We start from the raw sequence: 20,182 nt of genomic DNA on the forward strand, positions 1-20,182 counted from the left end.
CCCGGGATTACTTTTCACAAGTACATTTGAACATTACCGTACTTTTGGTTGTATTTTGTGAATAGAATATTACCAGATAATTGAGAAGGAGCGAGGATCTTTGATATTACTGTACTGAAATCGTAGCCAGCTAACGTTAGCTAGGCTATGTTTATGCATCACTCGGCATGGAGAGGTTGGGTAAAGTAATAATTACAAGAGCTTCTCGGTTATCAGATACAAGCATTCAACGGCCCTGTAGTATAAACATATAAATATAGGTTATTTGTGTTTGCGCACGTGATATCAGGAAGCAATGTAATAATGTTACCTGTGTAATACACACATGGCGGCGATGCGCAAATCGAGTGAGTGTGTGTGTGTCACAAATCATTATTGTTTCTTCAACTTATTTAAATATATTACTTTACTGCAACTATCTGTTTCTGCTTCTTTATCATATTTATAGTGTGTGATTTATAAAATACCTTATATCCTACATCACATTGATTTTGGACGTCTGGTCACTTTATATCTTATATCAGAATATTATATTACTGTTAAGCCTACTATGAATATTAAAATATGCCGAACCATGTGTCCTGCATTAATGACCTTTGCAGAAAAAAAACCCGCGTGAAAATCAGTTCGGTATTCAGTGAGATATGATTAATTAAATGCGCTGACCGCTCATTGCACCTGCCATACAGAATACACTGAGTGGAGCGGGTGACCGGTTTAAGATGGCGGCCCCACGGCTCGACCGCACTAGTAGGCAGTAGCGGTCGATAGGGCGTCTATCTATATGATGTCTATGGTTTACCTCCAGTCTTTGTGCTAAGCTAGGCTAGCGGTGGGTGAGTCAGACAGAGTTACGGCACGCACGGAGATGATAAGGGTGTGTATGGATTTATCTAACTCTGGGGGATACGGTGAATAAAGTCCCAAAAAGTCGGCGTGTTCCTTTAAAATGACTCATTTCGTGAAATAAGACTTAACCGTGTCAAATAATTGTGATTTCAGCTCTGACCAAAAAAGAATCGTGATTATGATTTTTGCCATAATTGAGCAGCCCTACCTTGTATAGTCTCTCTTTAACGGGCTTGGCGTTGACCTCCCGCCAGGCGCTCTGGGATTTCTGCCTCTGGTCCAGGTAGTAGCCGCGCACAGGGTCTCCTCCGTGATTGGCCGGGGCTCTCCAGCCAATCAGCATCTCTCCTCCGGTGCAGTGCAGCACAGTGATGGCTGATGGACAGGATGGCACACCTGCAGTGATGTGGGAAGGAAGGGTCAGAGGTCACAGAGCTGGAGCTGCATTTTGTGTAGAATTACTGCTGAAGTGAACCTCACCATGTTTGCTATTAATTGTTAATGAATCAAAGAAGTGATTATTTGATTCACTCAGTGTTTTGCAGCTGAAAAAAAACTAAATTATTAATAGGATGACTAAATGCCCCGGTGTCCTGATAATGCGCTAATAATTTCACATGCAAAAATGTTCCTGGTTTCCGTGGACTAAAAATGAAGCATCCTCATTGTCCTTTCAGAAATTCCAGTAAATTCTTTATACGCGACGCATGTTTTTCAGTGTGCGATGCATAAAAATGCAAATCAGTGTTGATTTATATACTATTATATTTTTTATTAATATTTTAAATCAGCTTATTTTTTTACATTAAATGTTTTATTTTAGTTTAACTTTTAGTAATTTTGTTATGTGCTTTTGTTATTTTTATTAGTTTATTTAGACTATTTTTTTTAATTTTTTATTTCATTTCATTTCATTTCATTATTTCATTATTTATTTATTGTCATTGTAAAAACATTGTCACAACAAAATTAAAAGTGCTACTCCTGGTGCATATATATATATAAAAAATACATTCATACACTTATTTGTTTACTTCTGATCTTTTTTTTTATCATTGTAAGTAAACAAAACAAAAACTAAAAAAGATATATATATGTTTATGTTTTTTAAACATTACTATTTTGGTGAAATATTTTTTTTTTTAGTTCAGTTTTAGCATTTATGTATTTCCAGTTAGTAATTTTAGTGCTTCAACTTCAACTTTTTTTTTAAATCTAAAAATTCATATTTTATTTAATTTCAGCTTTATTTTAATTAATACAAATGTTTTAATAGCTTTAGTCTAAGATAATAAACCGTATGCAAATTAGGTGTGTAATATTAATTTCTGCCCATGGAAGGTAAATCAGATCGCGTATGACAAGCATATTATATGTGGAATTACATTTAATGATTTTAAGTTTTAATGTTCTAATTATTTTGTTTTAAAATATAATAAATGAAATGTGTCTGCAAGTCTTTAACTCAAAATGCACATATAAATGCAAGCATACAAACTACACTGTATTTATTACAGTGTTTTTGCGACAACACAATGTTAATGTTCCTAAAACATTCAGCTTTTAATCTTCTAAAACTTCTGAACATTAAACTACTGCGATGAAGTCAGTGCGGACCACTAAACATGAACGCAGACTCCATTCAAACATTGCAGATTTGGCATAACGACTCCAATGCGGCATTTCCTTCACACAGAAACACTAAAAACTAAACTTGCCTAAAACTTTTTTTTGCTGAATTGCAAGCAAGGCAACTTCCTTCAGGAGCTTCAATTCTAGTTTATTTCATGTCATTTGCATTTGATTCAAGTCAAAATGTAAGGAAACTGAACTGGTGCCTGCAAAGAGGGCCGAAACACACCAGGCTTTCATTAAAGAAATATGACATATTAATACAATCACTCTCATTTCAATGAAATTAGAGTCATCTCCAACTACTGTTAATTTAATGGAACTTCAGAGAATTATGGGAACTCATGCGGTCAACCTAATAATAATTAATGAAAGCACTGGTGTTTTCTGTGAGGATAATGTGATCATTTCTATAAAAAAGCCAGGTCATGGTGTCCGATGATAACAGACGGAGATCTGTCCTGATCTCAACACACATCAGAGCAGGACTGCCACTCAGAATCAGACGTTATTACAACGAGAAAAGCTGAACCGTCAGACAACAGCTTATTACTGTCAGGATTGAGCCAGACAGAATGACTTCAACATCTCTTGAGTAACAAGCTTGTCTTTGGTCAAGACTGTGAGGCACGAGAGCATCACGTCTCTTCTGCTTTTATCCACGTAATGAAGCTTGTAAGGGCATATGTTCTTCAGCAGCAGAATACTATAAAAAACATTTGTACATTTCCTAAAGACAATGTTAGAGTGCTGTGGGTGGTTTCTAAGGCATGAATATAATTTGCACATTGCTATGTGTGACCCTGGACTTCAAAACCAGTCACATGGGTCAATGTTTCGAAATTGAGATGTATAAATAAGCTTTCCATTGATGTATGGTTTGTTAGGATAGGACAATATTTGGCTGAGATATGACTATTTGAAAATCTGGAATCAGAAGATGCAAAAAAAAATCTAAACATTGAGAAAATCACTTTTAAAGTTGTGCATTTATGTTCACGATTGTGCTGCATTCACTCACAAAAATACATGTTTTATATATTTACAGTAGGAAATTTACTAAATATCTCAACGGAACATGATCTTTACTTAATATCCTGATAATTTTTGGCATAAAAGAAAAAAATATAATTTTGACCCATACAATGTATTGTTGGCTATTGCCACAGATATACCCGTGCGACTCGTCTTGGGGATTTTGGGATCCAGGGTCACATATGGCTGATGTTCTGGGTGGTTGCTCTCTAACCCAAGTCAAAAGACTTCACCTGATGTCTCTCTTCATGCAGAAAGCTCATTCAGAGAATTATTAATTCACACTGAGACCATAACCAGTTTTCTAGAGCTCAAACAGACAGCCGGCAGCACTTTAGACGGGACGGCGTCCTATTTAAAGCCGTCTGACTGCATGGTCTCGACTGGTTCGCTGGCCGGCCGCTCAGACTTACTTATCGCTGATTTGACTCGAATGGCAGGAGACTCGTCCGAGTAGATGCTGTTTCCCGCCAGTCCCACAGACTTCACCCTGAATACATACTCTTTATTGGTCTTCAGGCCATGAACTGTAAACCTGAGCCAAGAAAAACTGTTTTTTTAGTAAAAATATTGGAGTCTGTAATCATAATTGCCTCTTAAACACGATACAACAAGAAGAGACCTGGTTTTGGTGATGGGCTTATTGTTGATGGTCTGCCACTGTCCGCTTCCAACCTCACTGCAGTACAGGTAGTATCCCACAATGCCCTCTGTTATTTTAGGCTCCTTCCACTGCAGTAGGACTGAGCTGTTAGTGTCTCGATTGGGCTGGACGCCGTTTGGTGGGGCAGGAACTCCTAAAACACATTAGAACAAAATCCACACTGAGCTGTACAAGTTTACATACACTACCGTTGTGAAAAAGAAGTGTGCTTAAAGGGATAGTTCATCCATTTACTCACCCTCAAGCTGTCCCAAACCTGTATGAGTTTCTGTCGTTTGCTGAACACAAAAGAATAAATGTAAAGATTATGAGTAATCAAACAGTTGATGGGTCTCATTGACTTCCATAGTATGAAAAAAAACACACACACACTATAGAAGTCAATGGGGTCCAACAACTGATTTATTACTGACATTCTTTAAAATATCTTCTTTTGTGTTCAGCAGATTAAAGAAACTCATACAGGTTTGGAACAACCAGCGCTATCTCACTAGCCTGGCTCCGCAATCCTACGTACTTCCGCTCAATTTTCATTTTCCTTCAGTACTTCGTCTGGGTTTGCGGTGTATTCGTGGGTTTTCTCTGATCAATTTTTTACCGGTCCAATCAGCGAACAGAGGGAGTGTCTGAGAACGATGACGTTGAGGTCGTGCGCTAGTTTGAGTCGTGATACGTCACGACCAAACGTTAGCGATTGGTTATGGCAGATCCAGAGTGGCTCCGGGCAGATCCAATAGTTTTAAACTTTAATAGAGGATCCGCCTTCAAGGAAGTTAATGCTTGTCAATGGAGAGAGACCAGACTCTCTGTACAAATGAAATGTATGAGAGTCTGGTAGGACCAGGATACCATCTCAAGACCAATTTGTACAAGTGAGTAAAACGTGACTGATTCGTACGAATTCATACGATTTGTCTAAACCCCAGTGACGGTTAGGTTTAGGGGCGGGGTCAGAGGTCGGTCATTCATATACGAATTCATACCAATTTGGAAACTCGTAAAATATTTACGATTTAGCTAAAATCGTACTAATTCGTACGAATCGTCGTGAGATCGGGTTGGAACGACTTGAGGGTGAGTAAATGATTTTCATCTGTGGGTGAACTGTCCTTTTAATTGTATTCAATGTGCACTTCTAATCTTAAAAACTGTACTTGCAGATAATATAATATATATTAATGAACTAAAAGTGTAAAAGTCACTTAAAGAGAGTACACTTTCATGACTATGTTTTAAAAAGTGCTCTTTGTAATAATGTCAAAACCAAAAGTACAAATGAAACCTTATTTTGTCATGCTTTAAAGAAACACACATCTTGATGTAAAATTAATCACATCTACGTTTGTAAATGTATATAATATATATACATGTAGATATACACGCACGCACGCACGCACAAACTTTTATTTTAGATGTGATTAATCGCAATTAATCAATTTAACAGCACTATTATTAATATATTTAAAGCATGGCATACAAGTTTTAATAGAAATTATATTAAAGTACATTTTATTTTACCATAAATGTTTGTCAGTACATACTAATGTACACTTATATTTCCATATTATCCGTTTTATTTATATAACCATATTTCCCAGACAATAGAAGTAATTATGACATTACAAATAAATATGTACTTAAATCATGCTTAAGTGGGTTATAAAGCACTCTCAAGTTTAAATAACTGCATTCAATATACATTTAAACTATAATACATTTGAATTTAATTTTAAATAACATGCAGTTAAGTGTCTGAAAAATATAAATTATTTTAAAGTATATTATTTCAGTAACAAGTACTCTTAAGTTAGCTTTTTTTTTTTACAAGGATATAGTCCATTTAAATCTATTTTAAGGCATGCTTCTTATTGTTTTCTATAATTTGGACTGTTTCATTCTAAGCATCAGTGAGATTGTTTAGTGTGAGTAAATAATGACTAGTTTGTGTTTTATGTGCACGATTCCTTCAAGGAAATGGTCACCTGGTGGTTGTCCCAGTGAGACGGGTCCGCTGGGAAGAGACGGCTCGCTGATACCGTACTTGTTGACAGAACGAACACGGTAAGAGTACGACTTGCCCTTCTGCTGGTCAAATGCAGCAAATCTAGTCGACAGCACCGTCATATCCATACTAGCCAGGTGCCAGCTCTCCTTCCCTGTGATGGACTGAAATAACCAACAGTCAATGCATACTTACCTGTACGTAAATTTATCATTTATCCAAAGTGACAGTAAATTCAACATTTTGCAAGTTTGTGTTTTCCCTGAGAATCAAACCCATTTCTTTCTAATTTCTGTTCTGTATATATTTTTATATATATACATATATATATATGTATTATTTTACTCTAAATTACACTTGCATAAAGTAGGAAGTATGTGAAAATAAAGTATTGCAATTTTCTCTTTAATAAAACGATGCATCTTTATTTGTTTGTTATGATTTATAATTTATCCAAAGCGACAGTACATTCAAGGGAAACGTTTAGCAAGTATTTGTTTTCCCTGGGAATCAAACTAATTTCTGTTCTCTGTGTGTGTGTGTGTGTGTGTGTATATATATATCTATATAATAAAATTTTTAACTATAAATTACAATTGCATTAAGTAGGAAGTCTCCATGATGATAAACTATTGCAATATTCTCTTAATAAAACATGCACAGTGGTAAAGGGACATTTAAATCTTTTTCATTTATATGTATTTCTGCCCCTACGATTTTTAGGTGATCCCGATGAACTAGACAGTTTTATTATGGTGCTTCTTATAAAAAGTCCAATAAAGTCCATGTCCTGTGGCAGTGTGCGCTTTCTCCCGCTCATTACAGAGTCGAAAGCGGCTGGAGCTCTTTCTTCTGGCTTATATTGGACGATTCTGCTCTGAGAACGGATTACTGCGAGCACTTTTACACTGTGAGTCATGAAGAGATGATGTGAAACTTTAAAACTGCCCTCAAAAAGCCAGAAGGATCCTGACCTTTTATAGTGCTGAAGGCCTTGAACATGTGAAACTGAGAAGCTCAACTTGAAAAACGCCTGTTGGGTCATTTTATCCGCAACATGAACTTTCTACCAAGCTAATTTAATACATGCTGGAGTTACTGGATTTGCACAAACACAGTCAGATATACGCCATGGACACACTCAGAGCTAGTGATGCAATGCAACTATTATTTGCAAAATAACAATAATAGAACAATTATTAGAATATGTTTTCATATACTGAACCCATCCAGTGTTATTATTGTTAACTAAAACCAAAAACGAAAAAATATTACAAAATAACTTTCAGCAATTGAAATAAAGCTGACGTAAAATAAAGTATTAGATGAAAACCTCAAACTGGAAAAATAAAGATGTTGATGTTAAAATAAATTACAGCTAAAAAGAAATATATATATAAAAAACAACCCTAGTGAAAAAAACCCTATAAAAATGTTTTTAAAATACATTTCTTTTATACTGAGTATACTACCGTACAAACATATTTACTGACATATTGCTTGAGACTCACTAATATAATTTTATAATTAAACTTTATTTGCACAAAATTCACTTTTCTTCATATTAAGCCTAAAATGTGTTTTAATATCACTGTATAATATCAGTCTTTAAATGCAAGATATCTAAAGTGTACCTGAAGTATACTTGCAATAGTTCAATTTAGCACAATCAAATATACTATATAATAATAATAATAAATATAACTAATTATAAGTATATCTTTCAGCACTACTTCCAGATAACTAAAGCGCATGAAGTATAAAATTAACATTTACCTTTATTCATTAAAGGTACAATATGTAAGAATTTTCTAATAAAATATCCAAAAATCACTTGCACAGTGTGATATATTTCCTGCAGTTGTGTACTTACAATATCCCAAAAGTCTCCAAAGATTTTTTATTTCAGAGAAATTCCAATTTTAAATAATGGCCCGTCCCGGGAAAAAATGTTGCCTGTCAATGACGCAATAACCGCGTTATCCTCGGTTTCTGCTCGCACTGCCATAGCCAAGATGTAACCATGGCGACAGACGTGGACAACTGTGTAGTCCATAACGTTTAGCGGCACACTGTTCTTATTCCGTTCAAACATTATGGACCATGGCAAGCAGACTTTGGGACAAAAAGAGAACTCAAATGAGGCTCAATATCGGCGTGGTGTTTTCGAGATGCCGAGAGCTCCACGTCCGTGACAAACTTGGACTTGACAGAGCTTCACGAGTCACGACTTGACAGCGACACAGCTCTTGCACATACTTTATTAGACAGGTGAGCAAATGTACATTAAACAAATCAATGGTATATATATAGCTCAACATGATGAAATGTTAGAATATGATCTGTATGTTATTCTAATGTTGATCTAGCTAGTAAGCTGCTAGTTTCATATAGCAAACGAACTAACACATAGAATAACATTATAACTTTCAACACATGATGTTTAGTGTGATAGTGTAATGTTAGAGCGAGTAAAACAGCGCTGCCTTACCTCACAAGTTTAATTCGTCAAATAAACTGACTTGTGCGAGTAGTAATTCAGCAGTTGCGGGTAGTTCGGTAGAATGAATCCTTTTTCCTTTATATCCGCGGGACTCGCTTGTGATATCTGTCTATTATTAGCAATCGCGACCTGCTTCATACCACTGTAATGTTAAAAAACATGAATGTTTTCACTCATCCATTAACACTATTAGATCCATCAGCTTGACAGCAAGTCCCATTATTCAGCTCGTCACTGCGTCATCAACCTACGTCTTAGTTATTGTAAGAGGTTAGCGACCCCTAGCGGCAATTTTTTTTTACATATTGTAGCTTTAAGCAGTCACTTTTATCCATAGCATCTTAGAAATCAGGACTACTTGGGTCAGTTTTTAAATTGAGCACCCGAAAGTTTTGTGCATGAACTGCAATGAATCTATCAGTTCGGCTGACTCAAAGTCACATATTCAGACCGAAGCAAAATCAGCAAGCAAGTGCTTTGAGGTCAAGAGGAAACACATTATGCAACCGTCACATAACACGGATGAGCAGCGGCAAGATCTCTATAGTTTAATGAAGCGTTCGCTTTGCACCTGCTGCCACCCAGCATTCACTGTCTCTAATTATCCGACTAGTCAAAGTGCAGTGTTAATTTGGCTCAGTGTGTAAAGCCAACGCAACTTTAAGGCCTGCGGTTGAGGATAAAACTACAAACGCAGAAGCGCAGGACCCCCGCAGGGCCAGTCTTAATGAGCCGAGCTGCGAGCAGTGTGTGGGACGAAGGTCGACTCTCACCCGCTCCACGGCGTAGGTGAGGGACTCTCTGCCCCGCGGATCCGGTTCAGTCCAGATCAGCACAGCGTAGGTGTCGCTCAGCTCACACACTCGCACATCAGTGGGGGGGAACGGCACTCGGAGTCGACCTGCAGGAGGCAGAGGAGAAACACTGAGAGCACTGGCAACGGGAGCAGGAGAGCGAGGGCCTGGTGGAGAACGGGTCACGGCAATATAACGATACCTCTGTTTTTCACTAAATATAAATATTGGTTAGAACAACACTTTGAAACGTGTAATAGCAACACAATGTCTGTTTAAGGACATATAATATATATATTTTTCTCAGCATTTAGTGAAAGAAAAAATGGCAATATTCCTTTTATCTTAATGTCGCACGCACGAAAAAAAACAAAAAAAACAAAACAAAACACTCAAACACACACACACACACACACACACACACACACACACACACACACACACACACACACACACACACACACACACACACAAAGAGAAACACACAAAGAGAAACACACGGGCACACGGACGCACACACACACACACAAACACAAACACACACGAAGAAACACACGCACACCACTCAGACACACCACACACACAAAGAAACGCGCGTACACACACAACACATACACGACACTCATACACACACACACACACACACAGAAACACACACACACACACACACACACACACAAAGAGAAACACACGGGCACACGGACGCACACACACACACGAAGAAACACACGCACACCACTCATACACACCACACCACACACACACAAAGAAACGCGAGCACACACACACACAAAGAAACGCGCGTACACACACAACACATACACGACACTCATACACACACGACACTCATACACACACACACGAAGAAACACACACGCACTACTCATACACACACACACACACGCACAGAGACACACACACAGAAACACACACACACACACACACACACACACACACAACACACTCACATACACAACACTCACACACAACACATACACAACACTCACACACAAACAAACACACACACACACACACACACACACACACTGCAGTGCTCAGTAAAACCACTAATTCTTTCAAAAGAACAGGTTCATATGGGCTCTTAACGGCACATCATAATGGCCATGAGTCCCTGGTGTTGCCATGGCAGTTAGCAGCTCAGCTTCAGAGACATATCATCATCGTTTTAATGCTGAATGCTTATAAAACTGCCCAGGTCTTTATGGGTATTGCCATACCGGGGAGCGCAGACCACCTGTGAATGCTTTATATCAGCTCTGCCCTCTGAAACAGAGCAAATTCATCATCATAACTGTCTGAGCTATACATTTTTAGGACAGTTAATTCATGAAAAAGAAATACGTCTCAAAAGAGACAGCGGGAGCAACAAATCAATAGTTTAAAAGGGTGAATCTCACGAATCCTGTCAAGATCATGTCCAGGCCATATCTTCCCTGAGTGGATCCTGCAGGGTTATTATCGTTGGCTAAATCTAAAACCAAAACCATAACCTCTTTGTTATTTGACATAATTAAAATTTTAACTGAAATAAAATGTATATTTAAAAATAAACTTATTTTTTCAAAAAAAAAAATTCAACTTTTAACATTTTTGTTTAGTTTAACTTGAAGTACTAAAATAACTAAAACTGAAATAAAAATTATAGTCATAAAACAATATTAAATTACTAAACTAAAATGAAAATATACATAAATGCTATATTTTTTAAAAATATTAATAGTACAGCTATAGCGGCACATCAATGATGCTATAATAGCACCAGTATCCTAAAATTATAATGACATTTTTTTATTTTTTATTCTCACTCTTCTTAATGGTGAATCTTAGATTCTCAAAACTGTAATATATTTATTTGTGTTATTTAAATACTGCCATGTTACATATATATATATATATATATATATATATATATATACTGAACTTGTCAAGTATTTATTATTACTTTTGAAATACATTCATGATATTTAGTTCAATTGTCATAAACAATGTACATTATTCAAATATTCAATATTCGAATATACACACATTTTCACAAAATATTTTCATGTAACACTTTATTTTAAGGTGATGTAGTTACACATTACTACATGTACTTACTATAGTAATAACAGTAAATTTAGCATAATAACAAGTAACTAACCCTAAACTAACCCTAAACAATAATATAGTTATGACTATAAAATAACTCTATGTACAACTATAGTATGTTCTATAGTACATAGTTAATTAACATTACTCAGTACCTATTTAAGTAAGTACAATGTGACTATGCCACCTTAAAATAAAGTAACCTTTTTTCTTTTGATTTTAGCATGAAATATGTAGCCTGGTAATACCAGACTCTGCTGCTTCACTTTGCTTTGTAGACAGAGTCTGGAATGGCATAATAGAGAAGTGTTTTCTCTCTCGCTAGGGGGCGCTTGTCTGAAGTTTAAAATCATTGGTTACCCGTAAGCCAATCAGATAAGTTTAGTTAGGACGTATGTTATGCGCCTGTACAGCCGCATCGAACCACAGACATCATGCATCGAACTCAAATCTATGATCGAACTTCCACTGTAAACACATGATGATGCGAGCGAAATACCGGAGTGAACATGGCTGTAAACGACTTTTGCAGATTATGCGTCGTTAATCTACGCATCCACGGTACAATCACGGCCTCTAAACTTATTTTTGACAGAGTGAAACAAGAAAATATTTGTAGCCAACTCTCAAATTTAGGATTAGATCTTTTAAACACAGCCAGTGCCGCTGCTAGCCATTTTGGTGCCCTAAGCATAATTCCTTTATGATGCCCTCTACCCCGAGAAGCTTCATGAGGCACGCGCGCGGTCTCTTGCTCTCTCTCCCTCTCTGCCGTGCACGCGCTACGCGGTTTGGAGCACAGTCTCTGTCTCGCGGGCGCGATCGCTCTAGATTACAGAGATTTTAACTAATTCGCGGGCATCAGAGAGCCGCTCTCAATATGCGGGAGACTCCCGGAACGCTATTTTTTTGGTGCCCCCTCAGCTCTTGGTGCCCTACGCACAGCGCGTGGTGGGAGCGGCGGCACTGGTTCTCCATAACAGAGCGAATTGCATCCCGTGTCTCGTTTCGGTTTTCGATTTCTCTAACCTACAATGTAAAACTCGGCGCTTAGCGTCTACGTCACGGCCTCAGCCCGCCCTCTGTTCGTTGATTGGCCCGGCCGTCCGAAGGCCGGTGGAAAACTGTAAGATAGGCTGCTATTTCAGACTAACTACAGGAGCGAAATGAAATTAGCGGAAGTAGGAAGTCTGACGTAGTCAGGCTATGAAATATGCCCCAGAAGTGTCAACCCTACGACCTGATGCAATGAAACGACACATGATAACGGCGATCTCAGGATCCCTGTACAGTAAATCTGAGTTTTCTCCTGCTGTGAGTGTAGAAGTTGTTCTTGTTATCTCTTTAAGCGACTGCATCGGTTGAAATCATGAGCGTTGTGATCTACTCACCCTCCAGCTGGTCCTTAGTGATCACAATCTCTCTCCCGCGCTCCACCTTCACCACTGAAGAAGAGAGAGATGAGGAGGAGATCAGAGATAAAGTAAACACATGATCCGCAGGCTTCGTTTAGATGCTCTTACCCATAGTCCTGCTGGGCTCCAGGGGGTCAGAGGTCATGATGGGGTCAGTGGGTTTCGACGGGCGTCCCACTCCCGACTGGTTGACTGCGCACACTCGGAACTGGTACATTGTGTTTTCCTTCAGTCCCATTACGGGATACTGACACACCCTCTGGATGACGTCATTACAGCGCTCCCACTTCCCAACACCGATGTCACACCTGCATGAAAAAAAATGTGGATGTGAGCATGTCAAAATATTAATTTATGAACTTTGCAGCTTTATAAGTAGTGGCTGTTGCCATGGAAATCAATCAGAACACCTTAGCAATCATTTAGCAACGCCATAGGAACAACCCATGAAAACCTTAGAGCCACAGAACACCTTAGTATCCACGTAGCAACACCCTTGCAACCACACAGAACACCCTAGCAACAGCATTAAAACCACTCAGAACTTTGCATCCATCTAGCAAGCACTCAGAACACCCTAGCAACAGCAATGCATAAAAAACACTCACAACTTTTCAATCCCCTAGCAACACCCTCACCACAACCAGTCAGAGAACATATAGCTTAAAGGGATAGTTCACCCAAAAAATTAAAACTCTGTCAGTAATTACTCTCCCTCATGTTGTTCCAACCCCGTAAGACTTTCGTTCATCTTCGGAACACAAATTAAGATATTTTTGATGAAATCTGAGAGTTGTCTCACTCCTCCATAGGCTTCTTAAGGGATTGAAACGCAAAAAAAAACTAAAATAACGTATCACGTAGTATATCTGCGCAGCGCGTCTGTGTTGCACGTCACCACGTAGGCTCACTATTGGCCGACGCTGGTCATGTGTGTGATACGTGTGACGTACAACACAGACGCGCTGCGCAGATATACTACATGAACACACTCAGGCCCACGGTGAAGATAATGAATTGTGAAATAAAATCTTTATTTTTGTTTGTTTTTTGCGCACAAAAAGTATTCTCGTCGTTTGATAAACTTAAGGTTGAGCCACTGTAGTCACTTGGACTATTTTAACGATGTCTTTAATAACTTTCTGGGCCGGCAAGTTTCAATTACAATAGAAGCCTATGGAGGAGTGAGACAGCTCTCAGATTTCATCAAAAATATCTTAATTTGTGTTTCTGAAGATGAACGAAAGTCTTACGGGGTTGGAACAACATGAGGGAGAGTAATTACTGACAGAGTTTTCATTTTTGGGTGAACTGTCCCTTTAAGGCTGATTTATACTCCTGCGTTGGGCCTCCTGCGTCAGGCCTCGGTTTTCATTTATACTTCTGCGTTGTTGTCCGCGTTGACGTGCAATTACACATGCAGAGAGAGCATGTAAAACCCGAGGGAGGGGTTCTAGCTGACCAATCACAGTGCTTGGGGTCCGCGTAGAATTGACACGTTGTTACATTTTTAGAGAGGTGCACGTCAGGGTACGTGTGCTACACACAGCCTACAACGTAGGTACGACAGGAGTTTGCCGCAGAAGTATATATTGGGCTTTAGTAACAGAATAGCAATGCTCTAAAGTCACTTAGAATGTTGCATCCCCCTAGCAACACACTAGCAACCACTTAGAACACCCTAGCAACAGAATATCAATGCATTAAAATAACTTTCCATCCCCCTAGCAATCTCTCAGAACTCCCTTGCAACAGCAATACATAAAAAAACTAGTCCCCCAGCAATGCCCTAGTAACCAGTCAGAACCCCCTAGCAACAGCAAATCAATGCATTAAAAACCACTTTGCATCCACCTAGCAACACCCTGGAACACCCTAGAAACAGGATAGAAATGCATTAAAAATAACTCAGAATTTGCACCGTCTTAGCAACCACTCAGAAACCCTTAGCAACAGCAATTCTTAAAAATATCAAGAACTTTGCATCCCCGTAGCAACCACTCAGAACACCCTAGCAACAGCACTGCATAAAAAACAATTAGAATTTTGCAATCCCATAGCAACACCCTAGTAACCACTCAGAACTAGTAACAGAATAGCAATGCATTAAAACCACACAGAACTTTGCATACCCTAACAACACCATAGTAACCACTCAGAACACCCTAGTAACAGTATTTAGAAGTGTGTTATAAAACACTAAGAACTTTGCATCCCCCTAATAACACCCTAGCAACCACTCAGAACACCCTTTAACATATAATTATCTGTAACAACTAAACAAAAACCAGCAGAACATTTTAGAGTAAAGCAGCATGTTGCTAGGAGACAGGAAAGTTAGGCATTTGTACTCTCTCCTATTTCAAGTTTTATCCCTAAAGAAACAGCCAGAAGCTGCTCTGATCTCCCTGAAGACGAGCAACCGTCAGAAGAAGATCATGGATCATGTTTCACCTCTCTATGAAGTAACCCTGAACCGCAGCAGCTCCGTCTGCACTGGGAGGCATCCACGAGAGGAAGACATAATCTCGGTTCACATCAGAGCTCTCCAGCTGTAGAGGAGAACCTGGAGCGCCGACCACAACTGCGGATCCGTCTACACACACAGAGAGGAGGAATCATACATTACATCAGTTCAATAACTTCTCCTAGAGTGCATTAAGCTTGAGATAAGACAAACAATGTCTCAAACTGAACTCGGATTAGTCAAGATACCAAAGTTTGCTACCAAAAGTCTGAGATCTCAGTACGAACTCATCAAACTCTTCCAAGATTAATGCATCAATGCATCAGTGTTATTTTGGATTCATCACGATTAATTTAATCTAACATAAAAGTTTGTGAATATATTTGTGTGTATATATACAGTATATGCACACACACACACACACCCACACACACACAACCACACACACACAACCACACACAACCAACCACACACACACACACACACACACACACACACACACACACACACACACACACACACACACACACACACACACACACACACACACACACACACACACACACACACACACACACACACACACACACACACACACACACACACACACACACACACACACACACACACACACACACACACACACACACACACACACACACACACACACACACACTTATTCAATGACCTTTTTTTTTATATATATAGTTTTAGTTACCAATAATAAAACTGTCATTAGTGTCTATTTTTCAAATGTGAAAAATGTAAAACCTTTAAAAAATAAAGTAAAAAAAAAAAAATTGTGTCTATTTTTATTTAATTTCATTTTTTTATCACAAAACTTTTGTATTTTATGTATATATATATATATTTTTTTATAAAACAATTTGGGAAGTCCCTGAGCTATCGATCGCAACGGGTTCCAGAAGTAAAAACTCCTAAAAAAGTTAAAAAAAATTAACGATAACTTAAAAATCTTTAAGACAGCCTTACTGTGAGCTACAAGGTTTTAGAAACAGAGGAATTTGTGGTGAAAAAAACTACATTACCCATGATGCTGTACTGAAAATTCCACCAATCAGAGAGTTGAAACAAGCAAAGCGCTCCAAAAATAGCTCTTTAGCTCCGCGCACCTCCGTGAAGCATTGCGAATGACGTAATTGAGTCAGTCTCTCTAAGCTCTCACAATAATTGAATATTTCAATATATATGCATATTTTGCAATAAATTTAAAATGTGTAGTATTATTTATCGATCATTTTTAATTCGATGCTGTTCGCAATGCTTCATGGGATTGTAGTTCTTTCCCTCATTATAGAAGTTAAGTTCACAGTCTTGTACTTTTGTAATTTTGTCTGATTTTCAAATACTTTTTTGCTTCAACTCAAAGTTTGCAATGTTATGATTCACCTTGTAGCTGCTTGGCTTGGTTCATGTCTTATAATGCTTTGAATTAAGTTAAATTTACTTCAGTAAGTTTCTTAGAAGAGGACGGCTGCAGGGTTTCTCTCGCTCTTATTTGTTTAATCGCCACAAACAAGGATGAAACAGACTCATAACAGTAACCTCCGGCTCCTTCCTGTTACCTGGCAGATTTGTAATGCAAATTTTTCCTCTGAGATTAAGCGAGGATGTGGAGTGAAGCTCGCTTTCTAATTACTACACTGCAGGCTTACGGAGCGGCCCACTTTCTGTAATGAGACAGGAAATTCAATTCCCGTCTTCTTCTTGCTTTAAAGGACTTACGCTGACAGGGGAACTCTGATCTGGAAAGAACATCATGGATTCACGAGAATTATGTCTCTGATGAGGTAAAGTTTTACATTTCGACAGGAGGCAATTTTAACACACTAAGAAATTGTAATCACAGATAATCTGGAGAGATGACACCCTAAAAAAAAAAACACACAGTCGAGCAATAGCTGCACGATTCTGGATAAATTGTGAATCACGATTTTTTTGGTTTCAAATAAAGATCTCGATTCTCAGATTCTACTAAATAAAATAGTATGTACATTACTAGAGGTTCTGTTTAAATATTAATTGCTGCAATTTATTTTATTTTATTAAATGTTAATAGAATACTTTTTTTTTTTAATTAATGAATGATTCAATGACTCACCCAGTGTTATGGCTTGCATTGAATCAGCATTTTTGAATGATTCTCTTGAATGAATGATTCATTGACTCACTTATAATGACTTCACTTGTTTTATTACTGGATGAATCAGTGTTTTTGAATGATTCTCTTGAATGAATGATTCATTGACTCACTCATAAAGACTTCACTTGTTTCATTACTGGATGAATCAGCGTTTTTGAACGATTCTCTTGAATGAATGATTCATTGACTCACTCATAAAGACTTCACTTGTTTCATTACTGGATGAATCAGTGTTTTTGAACGATTCTCTTGAATGAATGATTCATTGACTCATTCATAAAGACTTCACTTGTTTCATTACTGGATGAATCAGCGTTTTTGAACGATTCTCTTGAATGAATGATTCATTGACTCACTCATACAGACTTCACTTGTTTCATTACTGGATGAATCAGCGTTTTTGAACGATTCTCTTGAATGAATGATTTAATGACTCATTCATAAAGACTTCACTTGTTTAATTTCTGGATGAATCAGCGTTTTTGAACGATTCTCTTATATGAATGATTCATTGACTCACTCCTAAAGACTTCACTTGTTTCATTACTGGATGAATCAGTGTTTTTGAACGATTCTCTTGACTTAAAGGACAAGTTCGGTATTTTACACTTAAAGCCCTGTTTACAGACCGTATCTGATGAAATAGAACGGTTAAGATTAAACTTTGGACAGATGCTGCTGTCGCGAGTATTTTAGGTTTATATCGCTTTCCCCCCACACCCCCACAATGGTTGTCTATGGCCACTGGAAGATTCCTTCCTAAAACACATTAAACTTTCGTTTACAAAGACGTGAAACTCACCGAGTGGTCAGGGGTGTTCACTGATACGGTTCCAAAAAAAATCGCTGAAAAAGATGCTTTCCAACAGGTTTTATCGTAGTTTTTGTCCAACTCCATGACTTGTATTGAATGTGCTGTGTGAGGTGCGGTATTACTCCGCCGCTGGAGTGTCTATTATTCAAGCTCTCAACGGAAGAATCACGGGTGTGACACGTTTGGCAAAATAGGTCCACAAAAGCTAAATAAACCTAAAATTCTCGCGACAGCAGCATGTGTCCAAATTTTAATCTTAACCGTTCTATTTCATCAGATACGGTCTGTAAACAGGGCTTTAAGTGTAAAATACCGAACTTGTCCTTTAATGATTTAATGACTCATTCATAAAGACTTCACTTGTTTAATTTCTGGATGAATCAGTAACGATGTAATAATACAATCGTTATTTGAAGCGTCAAGTCACTGTCAAGGAATTTTAGGAATAAGATCGCGTGGATGTTCGATCCGAGATCTCGAACTTGTCCAATACTTGATTGTAACACTAGTTATGAAGTAAAAATCGCAATACGCTTTAAGGTGACGGATACCGTTTTTTACCAGCTTTTTACTTTTAAAATCAACATTCAAATGATTTGCAGGATCTGACCTTTGACATAGACGAAGGCGCTGTGCTCGACGGACCCGTCCCAGGTGCGCAGGCGGACGGTGTACAGGCCCTCGTGTTCCTTGTGCACACGCTTCAGGCTGAGGCTGGCCGATCGCAGGCCCGTCTGAAGCTCCACACGACTCGACTCACGCACGACCACCCCTGATCACACAGGAATCACTTTGAGTAAAAGCATCTGCTAAAAGTACATTGTTCATTGGATAACAGGTTAAAATGCCTGAACGTCTTTGCATTAGATATGGAATACCACGTCAAGTGTCTCACCGTCTCTGTACCAGGTCACGTCTTGTTGGAACGGCAGTAAAGCTGAGGTGAAGCTGCACTGCAGAAGCAAGCTTTCACCCTCTTTCACAAATGTTGGAGGAAAGGTTGAGTCTAGCTGAGCATCCGGCTCTGGAACTGGGACTGGGACTATAGGACGAGAAAAAACAGGAAAAGAGGAAGTATGTTGAGCGCGTGAACGCAATGGCCAACCAGAGGCGTTTAAGAATCCATTCAACAGCGCTCAAAGTGCTAGAGGGAAATGCTGGAATCGTCACATTTTTAAAATTTCAGTACCGACTTAGTACCGAAGTCACTACTTTTGACAACACTATTTACAGCATTAGAAAATCGAACTATCGGTATTAGTATCGGTATTGGCAGATATCATCCTGAAAAATCGGCTATCGGAGAAATGCAGTATCGTGCATTAGCATTACTAACATACATAGTTGAATTCTTTTCCTTGAATTTCCAACCCGATCTCACGGCAATTCGTACGTATTTTACTAGGGAGCTATGAAGATATGAATTCATACAACCGCACTCGTTTGCTAAATCGTACATATTTTACGAGTTACCCAATTCGTACGAATTCTTATGAATGACCTACCCCTGACCCCGCCCCTAAACCTACCCATCACTGGGGTTTAGATAAATCGTACGAATTCGCTAAGCCACGCCCGAAAACCGCCACTGGCCAATCGTGGCTTAGCAACCGTAACTAGGTGCGGGATGTCTGGCAAGCTTTCGAGCGAGGGAAACATGCCGAAGCGTTGTGCGTATGGATTATGCAAATCTGATACCCGGTATCCTAAAAAAAAATTCCCTTCCCGAAACCT

General features: G+C 38.5%; 1 protein-coding gene across 2 annotated transcripts in view; it reads right to left on the reverse strand.

Annotated features, from left to right (window-relative positions):
- Positions 1-20,182, reverse strand: part of myom3 (myomesin 3) — a 70,884-nt gene that overhangs the window by 26,182 nt on the left and 24,520 nt on the right. For both annotated transcript variants that reach the window (XM_079627066.1, XM_079627067.1), the window contains exons 9-18: positions 19,344-19,490; positions 19,059-19,220; positions 15,458-15,599; positions 13,112-13,311; positions 12,980-13,033; positions 9,459-9,586; positions 6,163-6,346; positions 4,139-4,313; positions 3,930-4,051; positions 1,058-1,245 (exon numbers count right to left, since the gene is read on the reverse strand). In XM_079627066.1, coding sequence (XP_079483192.1) covers positions 1,058-1,245; positions 3,930-4,051; positions 4,139-4,313; positions 6,163-6,346; positions 9,459-9,586; positions 12,980-13,033; positions 13,112-13,311; positions 15,458-15,599; positions 19,059-19,220; positions 19,344-19,490 — 1,502 coding nt within the window. The remainder of the gene's footprint in view (positions 1-1,057; positions 1,246-3,929; positions 4,052-4,138; positions 4,314-6,162; positions 6,347-9,458; positions 9,587-12,979; positions 13,034-13,111; positions 13,312-15,457; positions 15,600-19,058; positions 19,221-19,343; positions 19,491-20,182) is intronic.

Source organism: Phoxinus phoxinus, assembly GCF_949152265.1.
Source record: "Phoxinus phoxinus genome assembly, chromosome: 10".
Classification (NCBI taxonomy): domain Eukaryota; kingdom Metazoa; phylum Chordata; class Actinopteri; order Cypriniformes; family Leuciscidae; genus Phoxinus; species Phoxinus phoxinus.